The 21,204-nt window shown below is 50.4% G+C and overlaps 1 protein-coding gene across 9 annotated transcripts in view; it reads left to right on the top strand.

Moving 5' to 3' along the window:
• The window catches only part of TOGARAM2 (TOG array regulator of axonemal microtubules 2), a 72,366-nt gene extending 59,442 nt beyond the window's left edge, over positions 1 to 12,924 (top strand). For 8 of the 9 annotated variants that reach the window (XM_045054746.1, XM_045054741.1, XM_045054743.1 and 5 more), the window contains 3 exons: positions 879 to 1,095; positions 7,868 to 7,954; positions 12,431 to 12,924. In XM_045054746.1, coding sequence (XP_044910681.1) covers positions 879 to 1,095; positions 7,868 to 7,954; positions 12,431 to 12,687 — 561 coding nt within the window. In that variant the 3' untranslated portion in view covers positions 12,688 to 12,924. The remainder of the gene's footprint in view (positions 1 to 878; positions 1,096 to 7,867; positions 7,955 to 12,430) is intronic. The other variant, XR_002741264.2, reaches the window with a different exon arrangement.
• Positions 12,925 to 21,204: the final 8,280 nt, after the last annotated feature.

The raw sequence follows: 21,204 nt of genomic DNA, 5'->3' as shown, positions 1-21,204 counted from the left end.
ACCTGGCTGTCCCCTGTGGGTGCAAGTTCAATTTGGAAAACTCAGGACAGGGTTTGACATTGTGCCAGACCCCTCAGGGTAAAGGGAGCCCGAAAAGTACCTGCTATCCAGTTGCCTTGGTAACGCTGTGGGACTGCCTGGAAGTAGCCAAGGGGGCAAGGGCATCACCTCTTGCCAGGCCCCTTGGGACCACCCAGAGATGTCCTGGCATCTCTCATCCCTCTAGCAGGTTTATAGCAGGGTGGCGGGGGGGGGGGGGGACGGGGGGGAAGCTAGAGGTAGAGGATGCCACGGCTGAAGGCTGCTCCTGGTCTAGCCAGGCACATGATGTTTGGGGGCAGAGTATGTGTTGGCCAGGGGACTGGCCCTGATGGCTGGACAGGTGGGTTAGGAGCAAGCACAGGCCTTTCACAGGCTGGAAACAGGGGCAGGTGTTTGCTTCTTCCAGGACTGAGGCTGCTGATGGTCAAGCCATGTAGCAGAGTACTTAGGGCACAGGCTTGAAGTCAGCAGCCTCGCTGTGTGATCTGGGGAAAGTCAGTGAACCTTTTTCTGCCTCAGTTTTTGTTTTGTTTTTAATAGTAAACTGAGGATGGGAACGCATGCCTCATCGGTTTGGATCGTTCCGTGAGAGTGCAGGGTACCTAACGGGATGCTCTAGATGCTTTGACGCAATGAGTGCTCAATATACAGTTGTTCTTCCCCTCTTCCCCTCTTTCCCTTTTGAGGAAGTAAGCTCCTCATCACTGAGAATGTTCTGGTGTAGTTTGGATGACCAGGAAGGCAGGAGGAATCCCTGCCAAGGGTGGTTGGTTGGGTTGTGGGCCTCCTGCCCAGCCTGGGTTCCCATGGGCTCTTGGTTTCTGTTTCCTCAATAGGTCTTTGATGCTTTCACCCCAAGGCTTCAGGACTCCAACAAGAAAGTGAACCAGTGGGCCCTGGAGTCCCTTGCCAAGATGATCCCCCTCCTCAAAGCAAGCTTACACCCTATGCTGCTCTCCATCATCATCGCTGTTGCAGACAACCTCAACTCCAAGAACTCGGGGATTTATACCGCCGCCACGGCTGCGCTGGACGCCATGATTGAGAACCTGGGTAAGCCTCCTGCCACAGCCCTGCTTGGCTCCATTATGCAGTGGGCTCGCTCCCTGAGCCCTCCCCGGGGTGGGCTCACCCTTCCTGCTGGGAATCAGCAGAGTGCTAACAGACACTGGGGCTTTCAGGCCAAATGTTTCCCCGGAGGCTATAGAGGACGGGGGTGGACAGCCCAGGACATGGTTGGCAGGCTTTTCCATGTCACAGCCACCTGAGGGTCCTCGATGGTGGGAGTGGAAGAGATGTGGAGATGATCTAGTCTTGCCTCCTCATAGTACATGTGACAGAAATGACTCAGCCAGGGTCACACAGTACTGAAGTGATTGAGCCAACAGGGCATGGAAGGAAAAATAGGTCAGGGTTACCAGGAAGAAGCTGGAAACAGTGTAGAGATGGTAACAGTGGGTGTGGCTTGTACGAGGACCAGGCTGGATGGCGGTGAGAGAGCAGAGCAAGTCTGCTGGGGAGGACAAAGTAGATGGGTGAGTGGACCCAGGTTGGCCACCTTGATTGTCTGATACAGGAGTCAGGCTGGGATCCCACTGGCTTTTGAGCATGGGATGGACAAGCATTGACTTTGAGAAAGACTGTTCGGGGCCAGGGCTCGGGGAAGGAGGAATTTGGGATGAGGGGTGGAGGGTGAAGGGGGAGTGGAGGTGGGGGGTGGGATGAAAAGGAAAAGGGGGGGGCAATGGGAGAGACATCAGGGAAGGCAAGAGCTCCTTAAGTCCTATGTGCTTCGCACTAACACATCTTGGTTCTCCAACATCGGGTGGAATTTGGGGCACATCCGCTTCTGTTCTCCATGCCTTTCGTAGATGATTAGAAGGTGATATTTGGTGTATCTAAGACGCAGACTGAAGTGCAGATGTGTGTGTGATGTAGCACATGAGTACAGTCATGTCCAGACCAGAGGAACCAAGGGTTTTCAAACCACTCTTGACTCTATGTGACCAAGCTTATGCTCGGAGAACCACCTTTTTGGCCTTGTTGCTGTATGTCCCGATGAGCACAGAGCAACGTCCTGCCTTGAGAACCCGCAGAGCATCCCTGTGGTGAGGCTGGAAACACCGAAAGGCACCCCTCCCCTCCTGGTGCTCACACCCTATGGGAGCCCAGCTCCCTGGGGCTGGACAGCAGCTGTGTCCTTGGCTGGAGCTTCCAGAAGCAGTTTCAGTTACAAATCAAAGGCCTGGTCAGGCCCTTCTCTGCCTCTTCAGTTCATAAATACTGTCAATTTCCTCTCTTCATCTCAAAGGGAATTTATGATTTGCTGAGTTTGTTGCTGTAGAACAAACAATATAAATCCAGCTTTAAATTACGGCTAGTTCACAGCGCTGCTCTGGGTAAGTGAGATTGCTGTTGCCAATAACCACGGCTCTTGGTAAATCACTGCGGGCCCTGGATTTATTGGGAAAACCTGCACCAAGCAAAATAGGCTTTAGCTATTTGAAGAGGCTAAGCACCCTTGTCTGCGGAGAGGAGCTTTAACACTTTCCTCTCCAGGTGTTATTGTCTCCACTTTCTGTCCTTGGGCCATCCTCCTGGAGCACGCTGGAGCTTTGGAACTCTGGGCTGCAGGATGTGGTGTCTCACATTGTCACAAGGCTCAGGCCTTCTCTACCTGAGGCCCTCCTCTACCCACTTGAGTGGGACACCCTGGAAAGGGGCTGGGAGACGGCTGCTTTTGTGATCTGACCACACCCTGAAGCAGGCTGCAGCTTCCAGGAAAGATGCCTATAGTTGTCCTTTCCTCCTGGGACAGGGTCTCCTTGGAAATGGCTGATGATAACCCCCCTCCCCTGCCCCGTCCCATCAGTGAAAGGATCTGATGGGAGGCGAACAGAGGCAGGCATGAAGGGCACTATTTTCCTCTCTAATCCTTAGGTCAGTGTTAGGCTGGAATGGAATGTCGTTGGCCTCAGGGAGTTGGATGGAGTCCAGTAAATCCCTGGCAAAAAGCTTCTGTGGGGCCCAAAGGGGGAAGCACAGGGTCTTGGCTCCCGGTCAGTTTGAGCAGGTGCAGCAGCGGCTCTCGGGGCCATGTGGCTTTGCTGTGAGCCATACTCACAGCCCAATGAGGAGTCTTGGTTTTGGAGGTGTTTTTAACTAGCTGATTTCTATATCCAGAAAGGGCAGAAGTGGATGGGTTTAGATTGCCAGTAAGAATTCACCCCTGCCAGGGAGTACCTAGGGTAGAATCAAGCTCTCTCTGGGAATGGTTCTCATCTGTCTAGAATGGGCTGAGTCTGGCCTGAAGAGGGAAAAATGGATGCAAATAATTAAACTTCCCACTGTCCCAGGGGACTGGGTGGTAGACATAGAGACTGGGGCAGGAGTGGCAGAAGAGAAGGGGTGTAAATCTTCTCTTCCCATGTCACCCAGGTGGAGCCTGGTGGCTCCGATAGACTCTTAGCATCTCAGGGTCCCTTCTGGAAGTAGCTTGGAGCCCTTTGAGCAGAGGGAGCTTTTTTCCCAAGGCTGGTGTCACTCTCCACAAGGGATTCTTGGCTCCAGGCTGGAGAGGAACAGCCAAATGCTGTGGAGTACTTAAATGTGTAGAATCACAAAGAGATGACTCAGCAGGTTGTGGTTTGTTTCCCCGATCAACAGGGGGCCAGGAGAACAAGAACACAGCCGGGTAGTCTGCCTTCTGGCACAAAGTCCAGATGACACAGCCAAACTGGGAGGTTGGCCTTCTTAGGCAACCTTTTAAGGTCCCTCTTGATTCTGGAATTCAGTGATAAGTTGACTCAACAGTCACCACATCTCTTCCGGTTCCTTGGTTTTCCCATGGGTGTATGGGGCAGGTGGTGCGGTGGTCCACAGAGCAGGTGGGGATTTCTGCCCATGTCCCCTTTTTTTTGGGGGGGGGGTGAGGAAGGAGACATGTGGGCACCTTGCTCTCTGACCTCTGCCCTTTGTTACTGCTGGAAGGAGCTTGGGGTGGCATCCTTTCTACTCTGTGCCAGGACCTTCTGATTTCAGGGGAGTTATTCTGGGGATCAGGGCAGTTCCTGAGCTGGCTGGCTGGTTCTGTCTTTGGGCCCTGTGACTAGGCTAGCTACAGAAGAAACTTCACTGATTAAAACATCAGGCTGCTGACAGCCACCCCCCTCCCAGTCAGACTGAGCATCAAAAGGAGTTCTGTTGATTAGCGTGGCCCCAGGCCAGTGCTGGAGAGTGCAGATAAGCTGGGAATGGGCAGCCTCAGATCTACTTTTTTGATTTTGCTCTGACTCCGAATTCTTTACCTTATATAATCATATGGCCAACATGGTATTGTTAAAGGAATTTAGAAACTCATCCATGGTGCCCCTCTAATATACCAACTGCTTAAAAATCTGTTCTATTTCCTGTCTGCCTGTGTACAGATTTCCCTTGTTAGAGATTGTAAGGTAAACACGATTTAGACTTTGCTTCTTTAACTATCCAGTATTCCATGCTATCATGCAGTGTTCCTACTTAAAAATAAGAAGTTTACTTTCCATCACGTAAAAGTCATACTTATTAATTATTGAGAAAATGGAAAATATAAAGCATTTGAAAGGAAAAAACCCTTCACCTTTAGTCTCAATTTCTCAGAAGAGACAGTTATTTAAAAAAAAAAAGTTTAAATTTTATTTTGGGGGCAGAGGGCAGAGAGAGAGGGAGAGAGAATCCCAAGCAGGCTCCACACTGTCAGCACAGGGCCTGACACGGGGCCTGACGCAGGGCTCAAGCTCATGGTTTGTGACATCCTAACCTGAGCTGAAATCAAGAGTCAGATGCTTAATTGACTGAACCATCCTAGGCACCCCTGGAAGAGACCATTATTAACATTTGGCTTTTTTCATTTTAGATTTTTTTCCTGTGCAGAGTCACGTGCATGACTCTTGTGCAGAGTCATGATCATATTACACATTTAAATTTGCATCCAGCTTAAAAAAAAAAAAAAAGAAGCAGAGCGTGAGCATTTGCATATGATTACACACTGGAGTCACTTTTAACAGGTCTGTCACATGCTGGACCACGTCTTGTGTTTTTCTGTTTAAATGGACCATTCCCACTTTTGCTGCAATGAACGCACCTAGCTTGGGTGGCTGTGTGGCATGTCACGATTCATGGAGTCCTGTGCTTATTGTTGGGAGTCCAGCTTGACTCCAGTTTCTTTGCTGTCACTGTCTGTGCTACCATACATTTTGTGCTTTAAAAAAAGTTCTCTGGCTCCCCAGTAGCCTGAGGAGGATGTGGCCTGGTGCGCTTAGGGCTTAGCTGCATGGGACAGGTGCAAGGCCCCGGAGACCTCCGCCCCCTTGCAGGGAAGGAAGGCGAGGCCCAGGGAGGACGGGGATGTGGCCTGCCAGCCTGTAGCTGTTTTCCCTACGCTGCATGGCTCTGTTTGCTCTTCGTCCAGGCAGTGCCAAGGCCAGCTGCGGCAGCTGTGGCTCCCTTGTGGTGCAGAACAGGAGCCTCTGAAGAGCTCCGGCTAATGGAACATGGATTTTTTTTAAGGGTTTGGAAGTTAGATTCCAGCCTCTTAATGGTCTCTCCACCATTCAGATTGCTGGGCTTTTGGAACATTCTCAGGTAATAAGAGTAACACTAGCAGTAATAGCTGATACTTACATAGTAATTATATGCCCAGAGCAATATCCTAAGTATCATAACACGACAGCGGCTCTAAGAGGAAGATGTTATCCTCCTTTTATAGATGACTAAACTGAAGTGTAGGAGGTTTTGTCCAGTGTTAATATAGAGTAACGTGGAAGAGCCAGGATTCGGTCCAGGCGACCTGAACCCAGAGCTCACACCCTTCACCATATATTTTCCTGCCTCTCATTAAACCTGGGTGGTGAGCCATCACTACAAAAGCAGACAGAGGAAGAGAGGCCATCTACTCGGGGTGTGGTGCTCTGGGATTTATAAACCAGTTCGGGCATGCTTAATGTCTCTGCTTGAACACTTTCTGTGGTCCTAGAGCATTTATTGAGCACCTGTTGTGTGCCAGGCACATGGGAGCATTATCTGTCACAGATGTCTGTCGGATGTGCATTTTCTAGTATCCCCCGAGTTCTTTACCTGTCTCTGGCTCTGGGAGGCCATGTCAGCCACCAGGAGCGGGGAGGCCTGGCTGTGTCCAGAAAATGTCCTGAACTGAGTTTTGTTGGGGGAGAGCAAGGAGGCAGAAGTCCTTGTCCTTGGAGGTGAGCTCATGGTTAAAGGTGGGGGTGGGACAAATAGAAGCACCTGGAAAAAACAATGCAGACGACATTGATATAAAAACCTATGCTTACACGACTACAGATTGACCAAGTGGCCCTGAGACTGCTTCTCGCTAACTGCAATGTTCTAGAGGTTGACATCTCTTTTATTTCCCAGAACAAGTGATTTTATAGACTCTTGCCTTATGGATGGAGCTTTTGCAAGCAGCAGGGATATGCGTGATGTTCATGTGTACATCTCCTCCTCTGTACCCCTTCCAGCTCTCAGGAGGGGAGCTAGGAAATGGGAATGAGCTCTTAGCTAGAATTGTCGCCTGACGGGAAAAGCGAAGCTGTGCACATCCAGGGGGATGCTGAGGTATTTAAGGAACTCAGGGAAGGTGGAGCTTGTCTGGAAAGACTTCCTGCGGTGGGTCTGTAATCTCTGTCCCCTGCTAAGAGAAATCTGGCACCTTGAGTGGGTCAGCCCCTAGGATCCCAGGACCTACTTTCTGGGGGCACCTGTGGTGACACCCACACAGACCTCTGTGACAGGTGTAGGCGGGCCCTGCAGCCACACCCCCGAAGAGCGTGTTTTGTCGTTTGCACTCCCTCCCATGGGGTTATCCTGGGACTGCCGTGGTTGCGCACTGTTGGGAGCTGGGCATATGGGAGCGATGTTAGCACGCCTTTCTCAGGTGAAGGGCTACTTTCCTCACCCTGTGCGTCTTTGTGAGGAGTGCAGGACTTCAAGTTTTAATAGTGTGAGAAACCAGGAGACGTCAGCCAGAATGGGGAAGAATGAGCAGTGTCTACATTCAGCACCTGTGGGATCTTTAGAAATACGTTCAAAGAATGCCAGAGGGCTTCTTTATCCCAAAGCAGCCCCCCTGCAGCTGCCTGTGCTTTCACCATCAGTGGTTCATTCTAATAAACACTCTTTCAACAGCCAGACGGGGAAGTACCCAGTCCTCAGTCCCCACCATGAGTGTGGCTGGGTAGCAGCGAGAGCTGGTTCCGGGGGCTGGGTGTGGGGTGCTGGGATGATTTAAAAAAAAGAAAAAAAAGGTTAAAGAAATCCCTCTTTCCCCTAAACCTCCTGAAAAGTGGGTTGGGGCATGTGGAGGATAAACTCTGCTGTCTGTACAAGGATGTCATCTGGGCCTGGGTCTCACACAGGGACGTTATAGATAAACTATTGAGAGCTAATACATGCCCCGCCCCCTGCCGGTCCTCGCACATTCCCTCCTCTGACCCAACCAGAGTAAGCCAGATGCTTCTGCTGCTGATGGGGTGACCAACATCCTGGTTTGCCCGGGACTGGGGCAACCCTCTTTTGCCCCCAAACTCAATTTTAAGGAAGCACAGATAATAGGAACCGTATCCGTGGGAGTCCATGAAGCCTCTTTGGGAGCCAGTGTAACTATGCCAGGTCGTTCACTCTTCCCCCGACACTCCGTTGCGACTTGGACATTAACTCAGTTCCCCAATGGGCCTCTTTCCCTAGGTAGGTGTTGCAGGGACCCGGAACTGAACAGCACTGAACCAGCCACAGCTTCACGGCCACTGGCCCTCTCCTTCTCTTTCAGACAAGCTTTGCCTCCTACAAGCGTTTGCTGGGCAGGTGCGCTTCCTGAGTGGCCGTGCAGTGCTTGATGTCACAGAACGTCTGTCCGGTGAGTGTCCCCAAAGCTCCTCACCCTAGCCTTCCAGTCCATCTCTGTTCTTCTCTCCCGGCATGTAGAACCACCCACTATCTTAGACCCCCAAATAATCAAATAATCCTCGCAGATCTTTAAAAAAACTTGATAATCTGCTTTTTATAAATAATTCCCACCTTATCCAAAGGTAATCTTCATTTTTGACCACAATGGGGCAGGTTTGTACATAAACAAAATAGCTTTTAAGAAACTATCATGGGGGCACCTGGGTGGCTCGGTTGGTTAAGCATCTGACTTCGGCTCAGGTCATGATCTCACAGCTTGTGGGTTCAAGCCCTGCATCGGGGTCTGTGCTGACAGCTCGGAGCCTGGAGCCTGCTTCAGATTCTGTTTCCCTCTCCCTCTGCCCCTCCCCCACTCTCACTGTGTCTCTCTCAAAAATAAACGTTAAAAAAATTAAAAAAGAAAAGAAAACATAATGCATTTCTTCTTTGCAAACAGGATGTCCACTAAGCCATAGGGTACCTTTGTGTGAATCAGAGAAAAACAAAAAACGAAAAAACCACCTCTTCTGGGTAGACCTTGCCTCCCAGCTACATGGCTTGGTCAGTGGCAACACTGTTGTGAGAATTAGCGTTGTCTCTTTTTGGGCACGCACAGGCTGGAAAGCAGAGCACAGGCTGGATTTCAACCCTCCTTGATGCCTGCGCCAGGTGCCCGGGGGCTGCACTACGTGGGATTTGGGGCCTTGGCAGGTGTCTGCTCTGCTGTGTTCAAGCTTTGGCCGAGGAGAGCTTTGCTCCCAGGCAGTGTCTTGAGTCTGCCGTCTCCAGTGATTCCATTCCAGGTCTGAAACCTCCAGTGACGCGGGAGGAGGCAGCACGGGGAGGACCTAGGCTTTGTGGTTGTACCGACCTGTTTGCCACGTGCCGATTTTGCTCTTGGGCAGGTTATTTAACTTGGTTTTATAATCTTCCGTGCTTACCAAAAGCCTCCCCTACCTTCTTGGGAAGGAGGCGGAAGGGATCTATTCTCCAGACCTCTGAGTGTCCAACCTCTACAATGCAGACAGGCTGTGCTACCCCCGTGCTTGAGTCGTTGTGTGGGTTGTCTTCAGGACAGTGTCGAGGCTCCCTGGAGTGGCCTTCCAGGCTCTCGCCTCCCCCTCCCCCAGTTACACGCACTGGATCATTGAATCCTCCTAACAACCTCGTAAAGAGGCTGTGGGTGCCATGATTATCCCTTTTGTAGAAGTAAGGAAAGTGGAGCTCAGAAAGGTTAAGTGCCCAAGGTCCCTTGGCGAGCAATCTGGGCTTTGTCCCCAAGAGCCTGGCCACAGAGCCTCTGTGCTGTGCTGTGCTGTCTCTCCCTGAGTGCCCTCCCTGAGTGGCACCAGCATGCCACCGGCCTTGCTGGGGCTGATTCCCATCCTCTGCCCTATCCTGCCCACATGCGGCTCCCATCCTGCAGAGAGAGCCCTTCTCCACCCTTCTTCCTCCACCTGGGTGGTGCTGGCCTGGTTCTGGCATCAACTTCTGTGTCCCCTTCCTCCCTACCCCCCTGCTTGAGTTTCGTGAGCCTCTCAGGAGCATGTCCCCCCCCCCCCCCCGTGCCAGCCTCAGTCCGCTTTGGGGGTGCTCAGCACACATTGCCTGGCTGAGGATGTCATTCAACTCCTCCACAGCCCTGTCCTGCTCTTGGCCTTGCCTCTGTGCCCTGGTTCAGCCCTTTTAGTGTCCCTGGAGTGGACCCTTGGCTTCCACCCAGGTGATAGGCCTTCTCCAAGCAAAGTAGGGCCGGGGGCTAAATGCAGCCACGGTGTCATGTTGCTGGTGCCCAGGAGCCCCCTAACTGAGACCGCCTGGGTGCCAGACAAGGAACCCTTTTCTGTTGCTCAACATCAACATTCTCTGGGTGAAACCCTTACCTGTCCTTGTATGAGTGATATATGGGCCCCGGAGGTGGATGGCTACCTCACTTTAGATCCTCCATTTAACTGTAAATATTTTCCATCTGTCTCCAAGAGACCTCAAAAGCCAGAGTTTCTACGTAGCTCTCCCGTTAAGTCGGGCCCAGCCAGGAACAGAGAAGAAAATTTCAATTGGCACAAGGTGTGGACTAATAATAGCACAGCTTAACAGGAGTAAATCTTTTGCTAATTACTTCAACTGCCTTTTAAGCTCAAAATTTAGTGGGGTTTTCTTCCCCGTGATGACTCCCAGAAGGGCCATCGCTGCCTCTGCCCGCTTGAGAGGCCCACCACCATCAGCCAGGTGACCTCCACCTTCTGTGCCCGGGGAACGTGGGCCTGACTGCAGAAGTGAGCTTCCTGGGCCCAGCTGTGAAGGCCTCGCTGCTGGGAGGGAGAGAGGTCAGGTGTGAGTGCAGCCTGCCGGGGGGCCTCGGCCGAGTGACACAGGGCAGGTTAGGGGCAGGTGAGCCCCTCACCCTTGGGTGGGCACAGGGGAGCCCTACCTGCACCTGGTTCTGGGGATAGCTGTCTCCTCGGTTTGCAGGTGAGATTCCGTGGAGGTTTAAAAAAGACTCTGAGTTATACTTGTTCAGTATAACTTGCCTCCCCCCACCTTAGGGCTGCCCCCGTGGCTTTCCTGTTAACTGTGGCCTCCTTCTCAGTCTGTCTCTGGCTTCGAGGGCTGTCTCCAGCTCCCACCTCTCTGCCCCACTTTATGAGGCTGCTCACCCCCAACGTGGCTGGCTTGACTCACTGGGTGCCGTCCCGCCTTGCCTGGGAACGAGGACTGCCTTTCTTTCTGAGGGCTCTGTGACCTTGGGGAGCCCCTGAGAGGTCCCACAGTGTGGGGTGCAGGAGCCCTGGGGGTGTGGCCTGAAAGCCAACATACATGCTCCATGGGAAATGGCATGGCTCAAGTGCCAGGCCGAGCTGAGGGGGCCAGCTCATCCTCTCTGGTCCCCTGTTGTCCAAGGCTTGCTCCGGAGTCAGAGGGGCCCCGTGGGAAATATCCTGGGGGGTCAGATGATGTTAAGCTGGTGAAGGAAGGACAAACTGAGGTTTCACTAAAAATGAAACAAAACACACCAGCCTCTGAACTGAAGAACTCCAGGAGGATGGGGACAGTGGGGGGTGAAGAGCATGAGCCGTGGAGTTGAGGCGGGCTTGGCCTTTGCCCTCCGCCCTTGTTAGCCACGTGGCCTTGGGCAGGTTCCTTGACCCCTGAGTGTTGGCTTCCTCCTCTGCAGGATGGGCTGGTGTCCTGCCTCTTGAGGTGCTGTGAGAACAATGGAGTCATGCTGCAAAGCTCTGACCCCCAGACTCAGGACTGAGGCAGTGTTAGGTTCCTGGGTGTGTGTTGGCCCAGGGAACCTTCCAGTTGCTTTGCTCCATAAATAAGTAAAGTGCTTCTCTCGGCGTTGTTTGCCCTCACCAGCCCTTCTCCTCGGCAGGATGACAGGCGGACCGCGCTGTGTAGAGCAAGCATTGTTAGCACCGATGCACTCAGGGTAATGGTGGCCGTGGCTGACGGCTGGAGCAGTGGCTCTGAAGTGAGTTGGGGTAGCTCTTGAGGTGGTCTCGACCCTGGCATTTACTCTGACAGAGAGCTTGCTGGCAGGGGTAGCCTGCTTCTTGGATTTCTGGGGATTAAAAAGGGTAGAGAGGCTGGGATAACCCGATTTCAGGGGTTCGTCACTGAATCATGGGTCTGTGCAGAGCTTGATGGTTGAAAAGCACGTTCAGGCCTCCTGGATTACTGCTGGTCTTATTGTGAGGTTTGGTGTCCAGACACTGGGGAGGCCACACTGGGCTTATCTCCTGCTGCCTGTTTCATTTTTCAGAATGCTTCATTTGAGAGAGTGTTGGTTTTCCTCCCTGGTACAAGTTTTTGTTCGTGTGAAGTCACATAGGTGGGAATGTGGATTAAAGTAACACTAGTCCTAGCTACTTTTTGTCACCTGCCTACCTACCTGGGCACCTCACGTACATGTATTATCTAAGCTCTAACAGTCCTAAGAGATTGGTTCAGGATGATTATCCTTAGATTAGGGAACAGCCTCAGAACGGTTAGATGGCTTTCTCAAGTCATACAGCTAGTAAATAGCAGAGGCAGTTTTGCAGTCCGGCCCTGTCTGCCTCTTTCCTCTCCCCTGGGCTGCAGGGACCAGTGACGACTGTCATGGGCTCTGAGCACTTTTGTTTTTACATACTCATTCCTCCATTAAAAAAAAAAAGTTAAAAATTTTATATTACAACTGATTGGTATAAACATGAATATAAATCAGGCTGGATATCTTCATATTTTTTTTTCTCTGGATTTTAAAGAAATAAGAACATTTCCAGGACCCCTCCACATGTCCCGAGCCCTAGGTCATGTGTCTGATGGACTAGTTGGCCCTTCTGGGCTGCCTGCCCTTTGGGGGATAGAACTGGTGTCCCAAGAGAGGGCAGGGAAACAGAGAGAGAGAGAGAGAGAGCAAGCCTGCCTTGAGTAACTCTCCCTCTTTTCTGCCCAACAGTGCTGGTGGCCTCTGTTTACCCCCAGAAGCCCCAGGCCGTGGAGCGTCAGGTCCTTCCGGTCCTCTGGTATTTCCTGAACAACATGACGGGGAACGGTGTCCTGCCTGGGCGTGGCAGGAACGTCCGAGTGGCGGTGTGCCGGCTGTCTAGGGGCCTCCAGGAACAGATGGGCTCCCGGCTGCGGCACCTGGCTGCTGGCCAGCCAAAGCAAGTCCTCAAAATGCTCCAGGAACTCTTAGACACAGAATCCCGGTGAGGCAGCCCCAGCCAACGTCACCGACAGAAGGGTGGCATCTGACAGCAAGACAACTGGCAGCTCGTGCCCCTTTCACCTGGGTTACAGACGGATCTGAAATGGGCAGTCATTATTTTTTATCTTACTTGATTTTTATGATGGAACAGTCTCCCGGCCGGACTTTCTCTTAGAGTTCCAGATGCACATAGTATATTTTGAAGTAGGAATAAAGGAATTATTTATTTTTCTAAGGCTTTATTATCGTGTGCTTTTTTAACCTCAGGGAATTTTTCAATAACTAGGCTTGTGACAAAGAAAACAAGACAACAGCAAAATCAGCTGCAGATGACATCGAAACGAAGAGATGGGGAGAAAAAGGGTAGCACAGACCCCTGTGCTGCAGACCCTTTTGGCCACGTCCCCCTATCTGTGACAGACTGGACAAGCCCTCCTGAACCCAGAGACCCTGAGTTGGCCATTTAAACCCAGTCCGTTTGTTATAAGCCTGATTTGAGGTGAGTAGGGCAAACATCTCCAGGGTCATCCTGATCCTGTGGGAGGCTTCCTTTTTTTTTTTTCTTTTTTTAAGTTTATTTATTTATTTATTTTTATTTATTTTTTCAACGTTTATTTATTTTTGGGACAGAGAGAGATAGAGCATGAACGGGGGAGGGGCAGAGAGAGAGGGAGACACAGAATCGGAAACAGGCTCCAGGCTCTGAGCCATCAGCCCAGAGCCCGACGCGGGGCTCGAACTCACAGACCACGAGATCGTGACCTGGCTGAAGTTGGACGCCCAACCGACTGCGCCACCCAGGTGCCCCAAGTTTATTTATTTTGAGAGAGAGAGAGAGAAAGGGTATAAGTGGGGGAGGGGCAGAGAGAGAGGGAAAGAGAGAATCCCAAGCAGGCCCTGCATTGTCAGCACAGAGCCTGATGTGGGGCTCGAACCCATGAACCGTGAGATCATGACCTGAGCCGATATCATCAAGAGTGGGACGCTTAACCGACTGAGCCACCCAGGTGCCCCTCTGTGGGAATCTTCTAATCGATCTGTCCAGCTTCTCAAAAGGCAGGGGGAGTTTGACATTTGCATTACTAAAAGCCTTCTCAGCAAGATGGCATTCTGACTAGTTCTGCAGAGGGTCAGATGATGTTTCACACTCAAAATACCATAAATGAAAGCACTTGGCCAAGCATAAAGCTACATGATGTGCAGATGTCGTGTGGGAGCTCTGAAATTACATGGGTTCCTCCACCGGGGGCTGGATCGGGAAGCTGGAGGGGTGTGTTGGGTACAGGATGCGCCAGAACACAAGCTGAGAGAAAGTGTTGCCCACTGAGGGAGCAGCCAGGGAAATGGGGTCCTGCAGGGAGAGAGGCACGTCTGGGGCTGGGGCCCTAGACGCAGTGAGAGTGGCTTTGCCTTGCCTGGGGCCGCTGGCAGGTTGGCAATACTGTGACCAGGAGGAATTAGAGCTCAGGTCGTTACCTCAAACACACGTATAAGGTGTGAGCTGAAGGGGCAGCGTCCCATCCCAGCCAAGGAACCCAGCCAGACCCACGGCAACACTCTGGGCAGATCCAGATGGCTGAGGCCCTGAGGCCCCAGCCTCCTGCCTGCAAGTTTTCTGGCAGGCCCCAGAGGTGGACCCGGTCCAGTGTCACCCACCTCAAGGCATAATATCGGTTCTACATCACGGTTCCAAGCCTCTCCCGAGGGGAATGGCCCAGAGCTGGCTGGGCAGCCCTGAATCAACTCACTTATATATTTCCGTGTTCATGGGTATCCCTGAGAAAGCTACTTTTTCATCTTGCCTGTGTGGCCAGATACAGCAAGGCTGGCTCCTAACCGCGCCCCCCCCCCCCCCCCATGCTCTAGGGTGAGGTTGGGTATGGTACAATCATCCTGGGACTCGCTTTTAATATGTGGCTTAAGTGTGACTTTAAGTAATTCTAGCCCCAGCAGGAGCCACTTCTCGCTAATTGTGACCCCAGCAGGGGCTTCCCAGCAGCCACTTCCTTGGCTGATTCTGACTGAAGCAGGTTAAAGGCTTGCTGGACAGGGAGTCATGAAAGATGCCCAAGAGGCTGATTTTTAAAGATTTTAAAGTTTTACACAATTTAATTAATTGTGTTTGCTTGGAGTCTGAGCAGACTCTTTGGGTTTGGTCAGGAGACTGACATTTTCTGCTTGCCAAGATCCTAGAACCTGTAGGAGCCCAAGGATGTAGAGTCTGGCAGGGACTTTGAAGGCGGAAATTAAGCTCAAAGGCATCGTCCTCTCTTCCCGCTTTGAGGTCCTGTTTTCCAAGGACGTCTTCAAAATGAAAGCCTCCCATTCCCTGTGCTCTGTATCCACCCTCCTGGGTGGAGAGTTTAAAATAACTGAGAACCGCCGAAAAGCAACAAATAACTGCAAAGTTCTACTTTCCTCCACTCAATTTTAACTTTAGATGGAGTCTCTGGGCAGCTGGGCTCTGTGGGCAATGCCCCTGACCCAACCCCACTGAGGACGGCCTGGGTGGTTCTCTCAGGGCCTTAGGAAATTTCAGCCTCCAAAGGTTTCCCACATCATTACTCCTTAAAATTTTTTAAATTTCATTTAAAAAATAATTTTTTTTAATGTCTATTTATCTTTGAGAGAGAGAGAGAGAGAGGCAGTGGGGAGGGGCAGAGAGAGAGGGAGACACAGAATCTGAAGCAGGCTCCAGGCTCTGAGCTGTCAGCACAGAGCCTGACTTGGGACTTGAACTCACCAGCCACAGGATCATGACCTGAGCTGAAGTTGGATGCTCAACCAACTGAGCCACCCAGGCACCCCTCCCACATCATTACTTTTAAAACAGGGAAGACAGCATATTAGTCTCGGTCTGTCGGGAGTGCGTGCGGGAAGGAGGCCCTAATGGATGGTCAGTGCTGGGAAATGAAGATTGAGAGCCACTCCATTCTTTGCTTGGCTGTGTGTGCAGCCAGGAGCCCTACCTCCTGAAGATGTGCTTGGGGTGGGAATATAGCTTCTAGTTACGCAAGGGCCCCTGTCTCCCTCCAGTGTAAGAATTAAGGACTAGACTTGACTTGTATCTGCTTAGGACTTTCTGGGACTTTAGGAAAAGCTGCCTACAAGATGCTTCTCATCTTGTTTTCTCTTCCCTGATTGATGTCGGGATCCCACCACTAGGGATTTTGATTCACTTGGTATGGGGTGGGGCCCAGGGCACGGTCTTTTCTTTCTTTTTCTCCCCCTCAGCTTTATTAGGATTTAATGGACATATAACATTGTGTGAGTTTAAGGTGTACAATGTGTTGATTCGATACATTTATTCGTTGCAAAGTGATTACCACCATAGCCTTACCTAACACTTCCATCCCATGGCATAACTACTGTTTCTTTTTTGTGTTGAGATGTATTCTCTTAGCAGCATTCAAGTATATGATACAGAATAAGTAGCTATAATCACCAGGCTGTTCATTAGGTCCGGAGAATTTGTTAATCTTACAACTAGAAGTTTGTATGCTTTGATTACCGCCCCCCCGCCGGCCGCAACCACGTCCTCCTGTGGAGCAGCTGGGCTGGAGAAGCAATGTCTAAGTGCCTGCTCCCAGCCTGGCTCAGTCCCTCCAGCGAGGACAGCATTGCTCACCAGGTGGGTGTTTCTGAGTCTGGGACCAGTAGGGGTTCCAGTTTGGTCCTTACCATTACTGGAGCTTATTCAGGGAAGTATTATGTCTCCTCCGTGTCTCGTCACCTGGTGTTTCAGTGAAGAAGGCTGTAACATTTGAAGGTTTTGTGTTGTTTTAATCACGGCTTTATAATTACCTCTCTGTGGGTTGACAGCTGTTATTAGCGTCACCTTGGGCTCTCCTTGAGAATCTTGACATCCAGAAAGTGATCCACACCTCTGAGGCTGGTGTCAGAAGCCATTAACTAAACAATAGCTTTAAAAAGTCTCCAGGTTTTGTAAACACAGCCAATCCTGTCCCCCTTCCAAAGGAGGGAAAACAAAAAAAGCTAGATAAATAATTTTCATGGAGGCAATTTGTTTCCCAGGGTCTGTATTTCCTTTCTGTCTCATCCATTGGTTTTTACTACTTTGGGGCACTGGCAATAAAATAGAAGTGCTGTCTGTTAAAGTGCCTTCTGTTCCCTTCGGGGGGTTTCACCTGGAAGCCCACTAACGGGGGCGGGGTGGGGGTTCACAGCAACAGGGAATGAAGATTTAAAAAAAATTTTTTTTTGAAAATGACTTCTCTTTTTTTTTTCTTAATGCCGGGGCAGTGGTGGGGAGGGACAGGGAGCTGTTGAGGTACGTAGAGGGGGCTATTATTTTCTAAAATTCTCTTGGAAATTTTGTTTTGAATTTCTATCCAAGCTAGTTTAAGAGGTATGGCTAAAATTACAGCTGGCCTTTGGCTGGATATGAAAAATAATTTCCTCTTTGTAAATGCTGGAGAAAACTGAGAATTTCTGCCAAAGAAGGTTGTGGCATCTTTTAGAATAATCTAAATACTGCTGGCAGTAGGTATTAGAACCAAGGCTGAGCAGGGGCTGAGGAATGTGTCACTAGCTGGCAGGGTGTCTTAGGAACAAATATTTGATAACCCTCAGCCTTTTTTTTTTTTTTTTTCATTTGTAAAAGGTGTTGAAAAAAAAGACTGGCTTTGTTCATCTCACAGGATTTTTGAAAAATCTAGTAAAACAATGTAGATAATTGTGTTTTGAAAATGTAGAGTGTTATGGACAAAGAAAAGGTGTAATTATTATCAACTGTAGCCTCAGCCCAGTAAAACCTGCTGTTCAGGAGGCACAGAAGCCATTTCTACCATCTGACTGACAGCTCACCCACCCACCACTCAGCATGGGAATAAATGGGAGATTCTGAAGCTCAATTTTTTCTTTTCCATTTGGAATATTTGATATTTGTAGCCATGTTTGCCAGCAAAATGTTTTAAAGACTTTTCACTTTGAGAGACACGGAACACTACAGAGAAGAACGTCCGTTCTAGCTGCATTTAACTTGGCCGGTTTTAACTTTCTCCGAGAATCAAAGCACAGATCTGGAAGGGGCGGGCGTGTACTTTCTTTTCTTAATCAGAATCTCCCGGTGTGGGGGTGGCAGAGGTGAACATTACCAGCACCCAGGGTGGAGGGACTGTCAGCTCAGTTCTTCCAGATGGCTCAGAAAGATGGTTTAGAAGTCTTGTCGATGGCAGGGTAAGGAGGCTGGCAATGTCATGGTGGCTTTGCAGATGAAGAAACGGATCCCTAGAAGCCCGGTCACAGGGCTGTGGGATAGAGGCATTGAGTCTCAGGCTCCTGTGTCCCAATTCCAACCATCGGGAGTAGGACCAACTCTGGCTCCCCAGGGTGACTGTAGCATTCACCACACCCCTCCTTTCTCCTCTGGTCACCTTGTTTCTTTGATTCATCCCATCTCAGGTCTCAGACCCACCAGGTTTGCCTTGGGCATTACCTGACTCTCCCTGGTGCTGCCATTCCAGCCAAAACAGATTGGTGGCTTGTGTGCAAGACTTCAAGGGTATCTGGGATTCAGCATTCAGAACCCTGGCTCCTAGATGGCTCAGATTCTGTGGTCACAGGGCCCACAGATTATCCGGGAAGTTACTTTCTGAAGCCCACGAGAGTCATCCAGCCAGCAGTGTCCAGGGTCCCCCATAAAATTGAATTAGATGGCTGAGCGAATTAACCGTTTGCTCCACTGCGTGTGCAATGCATCTTTAATTACATTTCATAAAAATGTCGGGATGGATTGATGGAACTTTCTTTAAACTTCAGGTAGGCACTGGGAGTAAACCACAGTGCAGTATAACTTGTTCTGTTAATATAGGCCCAGAACACATTTACTTTATGGCAGTTCAACAGAGGCTTTGATGTGGGGCTACTTAAAAATATATTACCTTTGCAAGGCTTTCCTTTGGAAGATACAGTGGGTCTTGGCAGCCTATAAGCTGTCAACCAAATGATCAATTGACAAACATGTTCACACTTATAAGTCACTGCACCAGCTCTCCTGATACATGCAAAACGCTGGTTTATTGTAGAAGAAAGCGTCCATTTCTCAAAATCCTTTCATTCGTGGTGTAGGGTTGCTGAGACAAGTCTTGTCAAACAGAAGCTTTTCACAATGCAAGAGAAGTCTCTTTGGTCTGCCCTGCATTTTCTATCCACAGGGATTATTTCAGGTTCTGAACTGGGTATATGATGTGAGGAAAGAGATAGATGCTGCTTAAACAACTGCACAGATCCAGGCTGTGGAGAGAAAGTTCTATTTCCTCTTGAAGATTGTATTTATACTTGCAAGAAGCTATCACTGTTCTGCCAGAGTATATATCTCCTTTTTTTTTTTTTTTTTTCTCAATGAATCCTTTTGATGGAACCGGAAAATTGTGTTTCTCCCCTGGGGCAGAACCATATGCTATGTTACTAACGTGTTAGATACAGAGCTGAAGCATCTCCCTCTCTGCATCTCTGCAGCTCTGGGGTCTCCATGAGTGTTGAGGATGGCTGGACAGCCCTGGAAAAGACTTGGTCCAAATAAGAACACGGGTATAATATGTGCCTCTTAAACTGTTATCTTCTTTGGTGGCAGCCTCTCTTGTCTTTATATCCAAAATATCTTCTTTGTTTCTAACTTTGGGAAGAAAAAGTGCAGACTCATGAGTCCTTAATGGTTGGGTCTATTGGCTTAATTAAAAAATATATTTTTTTATTATGTTTATTTTTGAGAGGTAGAGACAGACAGAGCGCGAGTGGGAGAGGGGCAGAGAGAGAAGGAGACACAGAATCCGAAGCAGGCTCCAGGCTCTGAGCTGTCAGCACAGAGCCTGACGAGGGGCTCGAACTCACGAACTGTGAGATCATGACCTAAGCCAAAGCTGGATGCTCAACCGACTGAGCCACCCAGGTGCCCCTATTGGCTTAATTATTTTAAAGAGACAAAACAAAACAGACCCTGCTCTCCCTTCTCCTTTGAGGACAAGAAGTGGATTGGGCTCAGCAAGGACGAGGTTCTTGGGTGGAGGTGAGAGTGACCCATCTGAGAAGTTGTGGGATTGGGCTTGTCCCTCATGGCCACCAGCAGTATGCTTTCTAAGGCAGAACCGTAGATGTCGGTTTGAGTAAAGGCTCGGTCTCGAGGAGGGTTGAAACTGAGCTGAAGCCACATAAGTTGCCTGTTGTGGTAGATTTAATTTCTTTTGTACAATGTCTAATTCACCTATAATTTGGGCTAAGTCTGGTGGTTGGGATGGTAGCCAAAAAACCACCTCTGTGACCCATCTGCTCCTGTGCCGGCTCGGCACTGCTTCACCTTTGACCTTTATTGCCTCCCAGCCGCTTGGCATTGACAACCCCTTCCCTACCACAGGGAAAGCTGACTTGGGATTCTTGAAGCCTTTGGGTCTCGGGCCAACACAATGGTCTATGCCAACTAATTGTCTATGCTACCTGGGCCTGGAGGCCTGTCACTACATCACGTATGGGGATATGTGACAGGAACCTGGCATTGTCCTGGTACAAGCAGGTGCTCAGTAAATGTGGAGGGATGAAGAGGAGTCCTGAACTGCTCCAGGGCTGACAGCAGGAATCCTAGAAGCCCAGTACTCCTCCATTGCTGCCTCCACATAGGAAGGGTGAGTGTCAGCTGCTGCTTGGGGGAGGGGGCAGGCTCTCTCAGAGAGCCTCCTGCCAGGCACACTCATGGAGGTTCATTCCAGACCTTTCTGCCAGCCACCCACACCTAGCTTTCATTGCTGCAGCTGGGTGCACTTGGCCCCCACCTACAGACTCAAACGAACCCAAACCTCTAAGAGGCGGCCCTTTAAGAGAGAGCTTGGCCTCACTTCCTCCTCCTGTGGATGTGACTCCCACTTCCTGTCCTGGTTCCAGGAACTAGACTTTTTATCGTCTCTGTGATTACACTCCTACATTGTATCACAATTTCATTGATGGGGTCCCTGTCCAGTCTCCCTTTGTTTCGGTTTCTGCTGTGTTTCTTCAGCCCCCTGGAAGCCTGCCCCTCAATCCCAGCCCAGGGCAGGGTGAGCTTTCTGACAGTCCCTCCCTGAAGCTGTTTACCAGTGAGCTGCATCTCCCGCCCAGCTTGCTTCCCCTGCGCTCAGGCCGGTGACCAGCCTACCCAGGGCCCACAGCCTCGGTCCCCCTGCTCCTGGCCTGCCCAGGTAAGGAGAGTGGCCAACTCTGTAGCAGGGAAGTTTCTTAAACCTGGCTGCTCTCACACACTTACACTCCCTCCCATTTCCTGTGGCCCACACAGTTCCCCAGGTCCACCCACCCACTCACCCTGCACGTAGCCCTGCCCACAACCAGCCCTGCCCCTGCCTGAGCTCTGCTCTGACAGCACAGATAACCAGCAGCCGTGAGCATCCAGCTGGGTGTGCACAGGCATTTCCCAATAGAGGGGTGGGTTGTGGCCCCTCTTGGTGGTTTAATCAACTAATCCTTGGGTGCTTTTGAAGAGATTATCCTCATCACCCCTATTTTAATAACTGGACAAG

Source organism: Felis catus, chromosome A3, assembly GCF_018350175.1.
Source record: "Felis catus isolate Fca126 chromosome A3, F.catus_Fca126_mat1.0, whole genome shotgun sequence".
In the NCBI taxonomy this organism is placed as follows: domain Eukaryota; kingdom Metazoa; phylum Chordata; class Mammalia; order Carnivora; family Felidae; genus Felis; species Felis catus.
The sequence above is the reverse complement of the archived record's forward strand: the minus strand, read 5'-3'. Positions and strand labels throughout refer to the sequence as shown.